Source organism: Marmota monax, unplaced genomic scaffold (assembly GCF_021218885.2).
Source record: "Marmota monax isolate L192 unplaced genomic scaffold, Marmota_monax_Labrador192_F-V1.1 WCK01_AAM20220418_F8-fsc00145, whole genome shotgun sequence".
Lineage (NCBI taxonomy): Eukaryota > Metazoa > Chordata > Mammalia > Rodentia > Sciuridae > Marmota > Marmota monax.
In genome coordinates this window covers 1,909,875-1,921,494 of record NW_026695201.1, presented here as the reverse complement: position 1 = coordinate 1,921,494, position 11,620 = coordinate 1,909,875, and the positions used below count along the sequence as shown (strand labels likewise).

The 11,620-nt window shown below is 36.5% G+C and overlaps 1 protein-coding gene across 1 annotated transcript; it reads right to left on the bottom strand.

Moving 5' to 3' along the window:
- Nucleotides 1-228: 228 nt before the first annotated feature.
- Nucleotides 229-1,170, bottom strand: LOC124082645 (olfactory receptor 10K1-like). Its single transcript, XM_046429125.1, has one exon. It carries the CDS (start codon nt 1,168-1,170, stop codon nt 229-231), a length of 942 nt encoding a protein of 313 aa, XP_046285081.1.
- Nucleotides 1,171-11,620: the final 10,450 nt, after the last annotated feature.

The window sequence follows — 11,620 nt, the reverse complement described above, 5'->3', positions numbered from 1 at the left end:
TCTGTAGTACATTAACATGCAATTAAATTTTTCCTGGAACTGAAAAATACCTTTCCATATCCTCTTAAACTTGTTCAAGAAGCACTAATAGGAGAATGTTTCGCTTCATTGAGAAAAGTGTAAATTGTTCTTATGTTATAGAGTACTGGCATAATTAAATGAGAAACTAGGTAAAAGCACACATTTTGCCTAGCAAATAAAAGCCATGAAGAGTTTAAAATTGATTCTTTAGTTAAGAGGAAACCAAGTCTTGCTCATTGTTCTTTGAAGGGCTGATTTGAATTCCTTATTTCTCAGACTATAGATCATTGGATTGAACAATGGGGTGAGGATGGTATAAGACACAGATATCAGGGTGTCTTGGCTGGAAGAGTAGTTGGACTTGGGCCTCAAGTAGATGAAGGAGGCACAGCCATAGTGGACAGTTACCACAATGAGATGGGAGGCACAGGTGGAGAAGGCTTTGTATCTTCCAACAGAGGATGGGATCTTTAGAATGGCAGAGATGATGCGGACATAGGACACCAGGATGAGTAGCAGTGGGATAACTAAGACCAATACACCCAGCATGAAGATGACCAACTGACTGAGGTGGGAGTGGTGAGATGCCAGTTTGAGGACAGGGGAGATGTCACAGAAGAAGTGATGCAGTTGGTTGGAAGAGTGGAAGGGCAGGTGAAATACCAAAGATGTGATGATCTGAGCCACAGTGAAGCCACAGGCACAAGCAGCGGACACTAATCCCAAGCACACCCCATGGCCCATGAGCACTGTGTAGCGTAGTGGGTTGCAGATGGCCATGTAGCGATCATAGCCCATGGCTGCCAGCAGGAAGGAGTGAGAGCAGCCCAGGAAGAGGAAGGTGAACATCTGGATGGCACATCCCAGGAAGGAGATGGTCTTCTTCTGAGCTAGCAGGTCCACCAGCATCTTGGGCACAATGACAAAGGTATAGCAAGTCTCAAAGCAAGAGAGAACTGAGAGGAAGAAGTACATAGGGGTATGAAGGGCTCTGTCCAGCACAATGGTGTACATGATGATGGTATTGGTGCCCAGTGTGAAGAGGTAGACGAGCAGGAAGACCACGAAGAGCAGCCTCTGGAGGCTGGCCAGAGCTGAGAAGCCCAGGAAGACAAATTCTCTCACCCAGGTCTCATTGACCCACTCCATAGACAGCAGTTCTACACAGGAGTGCCAGGGACAGAAGTGGAGGCCAGGACCCAGGAAGAAGAGCAGAAAAGTACAGGATCCTCAGCATGAAGCTGGCATGTGACAAGTATTTCTGGATATTTGATAGAATTCCTTTGTTTTCTCTTTAAAACATCTGCTAAAAGAAGAATTGATGCTAATATACTATAGAATATTTAGTGGCTCCAGTTGGGAGGCTATTTGTAAGTGAAAGACGGTTCATATTTTTAGCCCAGGATTATGCTGGTGCCTAACAGATTACCCTTTTATCTTTTATGTGCCTTATTATTTTTTTGCTCAATGTAAACTAAAGGAAACTAACTCTCTAGAAGTGAAAAATGTTAACTTCATCTATCTGAACCTGATCAGAATGTAGAATGAAGGATAAAATTCACCAAATTATGCTATGTGGATTTATGTATAGATCTTAATGAATTCTACTTTTTTTATAAACCAGTTAGAAAACCAAATAAATAATCAGAAGGAAAATTGTAGAGTAAAGCAATAGAGGAAGGCATTGTGATATGCAAGGGATTAAAATGGAGCAAATTATGTTATTTCATTTATGACTCTTATGTTAGTACACAAATCAATAAAAAAAATTCAGATTCATTTCTGACAGACTGACCAAGAGCACTACTGGAGGCTCCACAAACCAGTGCAAAACTCAGAGATGGGCAGAAGATAACATTAAAGAAAATACATATTTTTCTTATTCAGGAAAAGAACAGTCACCAGGTGGTAGAGAGAAACTCTAACTTGGTGACATTTTCCTGCACATGGCAGTTTTTCCAGTCTGAGTTTCCACATGGAATCCCAGAGTAATTGAGCTTTTCAGCAGTGTCTCACATCTTGCCTCAGAATGACAAAGAGAGTAGGACAATGGACATTGGAGAGGTTCCGCGTCCCTGCTAGAAAGCTCCACCTTTGCTGTAGTAGTAGGTCAATAAGGCAACTTTTGCAATTTCTGATGCTTGAACCAGTTTGTAAAGTGGTAGAAAGAATTATTTCTAAAGTGATTGTTAGGCCTTTGATGATATTATTTTTTCCATGGGTGCGTATTCCCACTGCCTGACCTGATAATAAATAATAAGGTTTTCCCTGAATCATCCACTACATATTAGCTATGTACAGTCTTCATTTATTTGTGTCTGAGGGTTTAGCATCATTTCATACTGAGGAATTATTGTCATATTCTACCATATATTAATTTTATTTTTACAACTTTTTAGCCCATAGTAACACACATCCTTTTTCTAGACACTAACTTGAACTATGAACATTTCTGAAATTCGTTGCATCTATACCTTGACTTTGGAGATAATAAACTTTTTTCTTTCTTACTTTCTAAAAACGGGTCCTAAACACAGTATATGACCTCTATCTATATCACTACAACCTATTATTATTTACTATTGCTATTACCACCTATCATTATTAATATTTTATCACTATTACATATAAAAAAGGACATTTATAACTCCATATTAAGCATGTGCATGTCTGTGTGTGCTTGTATGTGTGTGTGTGCATGTGGGTGTATATACTAGCTATGTCTTTTCTATACTAAGAAAGCCAAGTTTCTGAACATAACACCCACCTCCTAGGATGCCTCTGTCCATTTCAAAATACTGAGGGAAAATTAAATTTATGATCATTGTTTATTCTTGGCTCATCATTGTCCCAGAGACTTTCATCTGGTTTCCTGAGGACTTATTCACTTCTAATGCTCACTCTATCTTGTGTTGTAAAAATGTAGAACACAGAAACTGAAATTCGCTCCTTCTGAAGGAGTCCTTCTATCTACCAATACTAAGGAAAATTAAGTTTAATTATTGTCACTCAGTCTTATACAATCAGCTGATTCCAGTGACATGGATTTTTACATAGTATTTACGTGAATCCATGGCTTGGATGAAAAGTGTAATTGATCATGGTCCTTTTATGTGATGTGTAGAAACCTAGCATCAGAGCATCTGAGAATTCAGCCCCATCTGCTGATGAGCACATCAGAGACCACACATAGTATGTTATCTGCAGTCCTATGACAGAAAGATATATAAGAATGAAAATTAGAATTTTCTTGCATCCAAATGTCTACAGTTATAAAGTGAATATGAAAGATCTCTCACTTAGGAGTGACGCTATCTAAATCTTTAGGTTTCTAGTTGTGCATTTCAGGGAGAAGCACTTATTATAGATATATGGTCTCTCTAGTCTAAAGTGAATGGTGTGAACAAGAAGTGTAATAAGCTGTTAGATGCATGGAAGGTACTGAAGCCAGAGGGTCTTTGAGTAACATTTTGCAGAAGAAGTTTTGACCTAAGAAAATAGTTTAATACAATGGTCTTTAGGAGTTTCTAACCCAGAGAATCAAGGATTCTCTAGCTAGTGGATGTCAAAAGTCCCCTTATGATATTCCAGAATCCATGAATAGAATTCAGGTCATGATCCTTGCAAATGATAGTTCCCTGTCTTGTGTTTCTATATTCTCAAAAGTTTCATTGTGGTTTCATATAATCTGGATTTAAATGAATACTCAATATTGGAGGAAACTGGATATACTCAAAAAGAGAGAAATCTACTGAGCTCTTACATATGAAAATTTTGAGAAATTCTAACATTTATCTTAGGAAAAGAATTCAGTAATGAGCTAAGAGAAATTACACAGATAGCCTCTGAGAGTAATGAAGTAGAAAATTTATCTTTTTAGATGTCCACCAAAATGTTTAATTTTTCCAAACAGCCTAATTAAAATGGAGTGTAAGTACCATATTTCAATTATACCTAAAACTTATTCCATGAGTAGACAGCAAGAGATGTAGAGAAGTGGGACACCTATTTCATCTAATCCATGAGTCAATCAGTTGGGGAAAATAAGAGGAGAGAATAGAGGAGGTGAGGGAAGGGAAAAGAAGGGAAGAAAGGAATCTAGCTGAGTGTTGCAGTACAATCATGTAGAGAAATTCAGAGAACTATGTAGAGCATTCCTAATCACTTTTAGTACCTGTGATGAAAAGTAGCCCCCGATTCTCCTTTTTATCCCTGTCACTTACCAGAAATGGCATCAGTGATCTCCATGAGGGGTGGAGGAAGAGTGTTCTCAACCACTACCTATCTCTCAGGTCCAGGACCTGCAAAGTCCCAGACTAGAGCAATGTTCCCACTGCCCAGCAGGGACCTACATTGCTTTCCCCTTTCCAATTAAGAGACAAGCAGCTGTTTGGTATCGGGGATTCTCTGACAAGTAGGATGTGGCCATATATCAGAACCTGAGAGAACAGCAGAACAGAAAGAATCTGCCTTAGGACAGAATCTCATATGCATCAAGGGAGTGAGTCTCCTCCATCCATCAGGACTTTCAGCTTCTCCAGATAAGTCACCCTCTTTAGAGGTAGGGACCAACACAGGTCATGGTTATTAGAGGCAAGTCGTATGATCACCAGACTCCTGAGACTAGTTCTACTGCCCTGGAGACATTGTCTTGGCTTTATTGGAAAGCAAGTTTCTCAAAGGTGGCCTTAGATGAAGAGCCTTGGGAAAGGAGCCATTAAAAGTATAATTGGCCTGTGTATGCAAAGGAAGTTGAGTCCATCTGTCAGGGATTCTAAAGGACAATCTAAAGGAGAGTTCACCACAGTTCAGACTGTAAAGCAACTGACCAAGTAGAAAATCCTCATTGAACTTTAAGCCAAGATACTAGTACATTTGTACAGGGGCTCTCAACTTTAGTGTTTGTAAAAATTCAAAAGATATTTCATTATGAAATTCATTTTTCAGGCTTCTGCCCCCAGAATTTCTAATTTTAATTGATATATTTTGTAAAAACCTAAATCTTTATCAAATATCTGAAATCTGGTTGAGGCCTAGCATTAAATTGTTTCTTGTTGTATGATTATATTTGTTTAAAAAAACCTATGGGGGCTAGGGATGTGGCTCCAGCAGTAACGCGCTTGCCTGGCATGCGCAGGGTGCTGGGTTTGATCCTCAGCACCACATAAAAATAAAATAAAAGATGTTGTGTTCACCGATAACTGAAAAATAAATATTTTAAAAAATTCTCTCTCTCTCTCTCTCTCTCTCTCTCTCTCTCTCTCTCTCTCTCTCTCTCTCCCTTTAAAAAAACAAAACAAAACAAAAAACAACAACAAAAAAAAAACCCTATGCACTATATATACAGTTGTCACTACCATCCAAACTAATCTGTAAAGTCAATATAATTGTACTAAAATTCCCAAATAAACTGTGAATTCAACTTAACAATTGTTTTTCTAAATTTGCATGTAAGTACAACACCATTTAAAAAAGGACAAGTGATGCAGGGACTCCTTGTCTTGGTAGTGAGATGCCTCAATAATAAAAAAGACCATGAACCTGGTGCTGGAAAAGTTAAATAGTGTATAAGAGACAAATAGAAGAACTCAGAAATTCTTTCATATATACATGCAAATTTATCATGCATGAAAGTGACCTCACAAGTCAGATTAATGAGAAAATCATAATTATTTTCTAAATAATGCTGGGATACTTGACTCCCTCTATGGGCCCCTTTGCTAAGAAGGGTAGTCTGGTAGAATGATAAAACACCTTATTTAATGAACAGTACCAGTTCTGCAGCAGTGCCTGAAGGAGCCCTGTTTGCTACCCAAAGTAGTATATTCTCTGAAACATCACCCAATATACTGCTGCACAATTTTTGAACCATGTAATCTTGCAAATCAATAAATTAAAAAATGTGAAACAAAAAGAAAAAAATGATATAAATATAACATTGCCAAAGAATGGGGAAGAATGTCCAATTAATTTATATAAAATGTTCTCCTACTAATAATCAAAATGTAAAAGTATTCAATATATAATTTTTGTCATTTTTCTTGGCTAAAACTTAAATATTTTAAACAGTACATGTCATGGAGAAATCATCATTACATGTCATGGAGAAATCATCACTAATTATATGATGATTTCTCCATGACATGTACAGCTCTTAAAATTAAAAAAAAAAAAAATCTAATTTGTCTGTTGATTTTGCTAGAATACTTTTACATTTAAAAATGGATGTTTGAATTACAAATCAGCCAATGCTCACAATTTAAGTGTACAGTTTGGTAAATTTGACATACATTCAAATGACACCATTCCCAATCAAGTTATAGATTACTGTTCTAAACCATGAAGGTTGCCTCCTCTCCCTTTGTGGTTATTCCTACCCAGCCTGGGCACCAGAAAAAAAAAAAAAACTCTTGTTGTAAGATTATATTTGTTTAAAAAATTATGCACTATTCAGTTGTCACTACCATCCAAACTAATCTGTAAAGTCATCTGTAAAGCAGCTGTAAAGCAGCTGATCAAGTAGAAAATCCTCATTGACTTTGTAACAAACAACAAAAACCATCAGCTACACTGATCAACATTAATTAGATGAAATTAAACAACATATAGAAATATATTTAAAGGATTAGAAATTGATAGATACAGATGAGACACAAGCAGATCCTACATGTGCGTTATTTTTTACTTTTTGGTACCGCGAATTGAACTCAGGGGCACTCAACCCCTAAGTCTCATCCCCAGTCCTATTTCATATTTTATTTAAGGATGGAGTCTCAGTGAGTTGTGTAACACCTTGCTTTTGATGAGGCTGGCTTTGGCTTCTGCCTCAGCCTCCCGAGCTGCTGGGATCACAGGCCTATATCATAGCTCCAGGCCTACATGTACACTATTATCATCCTTAAAAAACAAAGTCAAGGCCAGGCCTGGTGGTGCACACCTGTAATCCCAGCGGCTCAGGAGGCTGAAGCAGGAGGATTGTGAGTTCAAAGCCAGCCTCAGAAAGGCAAAGCACTAAGCAACTCAGTAAAACCCTGTCTCTAAATAAAATATGACTGGGGATGTGGTTCAGGGGTTGAGTGCCCCTGAGTTCAATCTCTGGTACAAAAGAAAAAAAAATCAATATTTAAAACTATTGAAGGAGCACCCACCCACTGAAATAAAAGCAAACCTGTGTCTCTTTTATTATTCTTTCATTTTATTCATGTTTGTGACCATTCAAATACTAATGAACTTTGACCAAAGGAGTCAAGTTAAAAGCATGTTCCAGTCAAACCATTTAATACATACATGTTGGCACCATTTTATACATGTATATTGGCACCAGAAATTGAACCCAGGAGTGCTTAACAACTGAGCCACGTTCCCAGCCCTTTTAATATTTTATTTAGAAACAGGTCTTGCTGAGTTTCTTAGGGCCTTGCTAAGTTACTGAGTTTGTCTTTGAACTTGTGACCCTTTTGCCTCAGCTTCTAGAGCCACTGAGATTACAGGCATGTGCCACCAAGCCCAGCACAAAACATTATATTTTAACATAAGAAAAATTATGTATCACTGTGAGCAAAAATTCTGATCACTAGCAATAAAGAAAATATTATTTCTTGTCATGAGGGTGTCAAGATCTTCAAGAAATTCAAGGAAGAAAAGTTCAACAAGGAATTGACTACATGTACACACTGTTCTCAGATACCAAAGATACAGGAAAAAAACTTTTAAACATGCTAACACTCCAGGAATATTAAAATTTCTAGATTTTCTTTCTGAATTCCCTAGATTAAATGTTGCATTCAGAGAGATGTGTGCTGAATCATTCCATGAAAAGACAAATGTGTGGTAGATTCATTTTTGAAGGAATATATATAATTGAATAAATAGACCTACCTGTAGATGCAAGACTCAAATAAGCGGGAATAAGAGTGAAAGCATAGAACCTAAGGGTTATGCTCTTAACAAAGTAATACATTGAAACAAGGCAAGTGAGGAGAGAAGTGACAAGGTAAGCAAAACTTTCTTATTGCTGCATAAATAATCAATTGGATTCAGTGGATGTCACTTAAAACAGATGAATAAATATCAAATGCATAAAAAAGAAATACAGAAGACAGAAATATGGTTTGCTGTCAAAACAGAGCATGATTCTATGCATTACATAGACATTACATGCCTATAACAAAATAACTCAGAAAGGCTAAAAAATAAAGAAGGGGACAATTTACCAATTATAGGCAACCTAAGAAAAGAACAAGTTGTGTTCTTAATATTTGGCAATTTATAATTCACGCTAGGAGCATTGAGTGAACAACAAAACATACTTTCAATGCAGAGAGTTACAATTCACAATTAAGTTGATATCTCTGCATCCCCACAATATAGATGCAACCCTCATAAGAAAGATATCATACAAAATGTAAAAAATTAATGGGCAATATCAATACACCACTGTTCAAGCAGATCTGGAGGAAAAATATAACAAAGGATTAAGGAAATCTGAAGAGCAAAATCAGTAAAGCAAAACTTTTAGGTATGTATTTAACTTTGTATTTTTTTTCTTAAAGAGTATATACTTTGTTTTCAAAGGACACAAAACATTTGTTATTGTGGACTATTAACTCACAACAAAACTTTCAACCACATCACAAAGTAAAAAGGATACAAACAAACTCCCTAATCTTAATATAATAGATTAATACGGAGTAATAATATAAGAAGGTTCTGTCACTTAGAGAATTGTAGAATATATGTTCGGTCAAAGGGGTAATGATAAGTAAAATAAATTGAGTTGTAGAAAACAATGTCAATTATATTCCATTAATTTATCAGATACAGCTAAGATTAAAGGAACGATTAGAATAAAGTTTATATCTTAATTTTATGTAAGAAAAATATTTACTAAATTTTTCAAAATATAAATCATCTCAATGCCATCTCAACTGTTTCTGACATATAATAATTCATTTTAATAAAAATTATAAATCAAATGTTCAACACACATAATGTCAAAATTATTTTGCTATTAAAATACAAAAATTCAAAGGATTTGAGAAAGTATCACTGAATAAGAAACCTGAAAGTCTAAATTTAAATATGATGAAATATCATGAGTAGTAAATATATAGGTAGATAGATAGATAGATATGGCTGGCAGTTTAGTTCAGTGATAGAGCGCTTCTGAGTTTAATCCCCAATTCCCCCCCAAAATGGGGAAATATGTCATCAAAATAAGCAAAAATTAGACAATATTAAGTAGAACATTTATTTGCAACAAAAGCACAATCTGAAATATTTGAAAGCAAATAAGAAATTGAAAATTACTAAAAACATTGTCATAAATGCTAATAAAATATATTACAAACTGATGGAGAAGATAACTAAAGCTCTAAAACTAAAACTGTATGCAAGCACATAGCTTATAAAATATGATCACAGTAACCACAATGCACCCAAAATAAAACTTATTTCACTTATTTTAATATCAAACCAAGATCATGTACACTCATCAGATTAGCAGTAGTGATCTGTATTAAATAAAGAACAACAAAAATATTAACAAACAAGACTGTAAATTATTTTAAAATTTTGCACAAAGAAGTTCAGCCAGCTATATGTAGAGACACACACCCATAATCTTAGCTGCTTGGGATGCTGAGACAGGAGGATCACAAATTTGAGGCTGTCTGGACAATTTAGCAAGAATCTGTCTCAAAAAAATATATATATAGATATATAGATAGATAGATAGATAGATAGATAGATAGATAGATAGAGATAGATAGATAGATAGATAGACAGACAGACAAACATGGCTGGCAGTTTAGTTCAGTGATAGAGCGCTTCTGGGTTCAATCCCCATCCCCCCAAAAAATGGTGGAATATGTCATCAAAATATATTTTGTTCCTTGAGTATATTCATCAAACTTATCCCAATAATTTCACTTTATAAAATTACCCCACTATAACAAATTTACACACAAACATCTACTTACAGCAAGATAATCTGTAAGTCATAATACAAACTTAAAGTATTGGGTTTAAGAAAGACACACACACACACACACACACACACACACACACACACACACTGAATGAAGACTATGGAACCAGAGGCAGGTAACTTGCATTTGGGTCCTGGTTCTTTTGTTGGGTGACTGTGTGACCTTGCAACACAGTTATAACCTCTCTTATATAATTTTCCCATCTGGAAGGCGGGCTTTCATGAGCACTGAATGCATGAGCACTGGTAAACAGTGCAGACAGCAGCACCAGCTCTGCAGGAGCCACGCTGCTGGTGATAAGACTTTCTATACCACTCTTTCTCTTGCAGGTCTCTTCTATAGAGACAAATCCTTCATCCCAAGACAGTGATGGCTAAGCTTTATGGTCATCCCATCATGGGGTCAGTGAATCAACTTAATGACCAACATTAACAGTTTAAAATCTAAACAGAGAGGTGGGAAAGGAAGCCGCAGAGGAGGTCAGAGGAAGTACCTCTGACCTGACTAGTTTCTATTTAAAGAGAATCTTTCTTTCCCTCCTCTGGCTCCCTGGCTCCCATCAGTGGTGTTTTTGTCATGAGTGATTCTTCTCTAGAGACAGAACTGTAGAATGTGAAAAGAATCAGTGTTTCTGAAAAGAAGAATAAATAGTTCATGACACACTTTATTTTCAATATTGTTTGCCTTTCCTCCTCAATCGTCAGGGCTGATGAGAGTAAATTAGAAGAGAAAAATTAAGGCAGGAAACGAACAATATTTAAAAACCTCTTCTTAGGTTGACCTGGGAAGGGCAATTGGAGATTATTTTCCAGAGTTATTTGGGCAGCAGGTACACAGAAGGAAGGGTATTGTGGGCAAGAACAGCTGAGAAGATGGCAGAGATAGAATAAATAGCAAAGTGGGTGTTGAAAAGTTTCAGGAGAAAAGTTGTTGAACCCCTATACAAAGAAAAGACCACCGACTCCAATTTTAAATCAAATTAAAGCAAGCTTCTATTTGTGTACACAAAGAGAGCTAATCAGTGGCCGTCTCCCCAATGTGGGCTAGAGACCAGCACCCCAGCTCTTCAAGAACGAGATTTTATAGCACAAAGGGTTGCAAGGGGGGGGTGTCTTGAGAATTTACAGATAACAGGTTTTTGACAAGCATAATACAAAGGCAGATAGTAGGTTAATGATCTAAATGGCTTAATATTTCAGGGTAGGAAGTAAATTCAGATCCAAATATCAGAATTTATGAGATGCGCTGAGGTTTCAGAGAGGTTTGTTATCTGGTCAGGGGGAGCCAGGATTTATGAGGTGCCACTAAGGTTTTAGAGAAAAGCAAAGGCTTCTCTTCCAGCTGCCATATTGGATCCCTGTGTTTTGATGGATGGAACTTCATGTAGTTCACTGAGGCCTCAGTGAGCCATGTCATGACAGCAATGTCTCTGTCTAGAAGATCCTCCGATGGTTCAAATAATTTTCTCCCAAATCAGGTTCCTAAGAATTCTTTCAAGTTAACAAAGATTCATTGGGCACACATTAAGCTCTATCTACTCCATTTAGTGTTCAGAACACGTCAAGAAAGAAAACGGAAACTCTTGTCCTCATGAAGATATTGTTGAATAT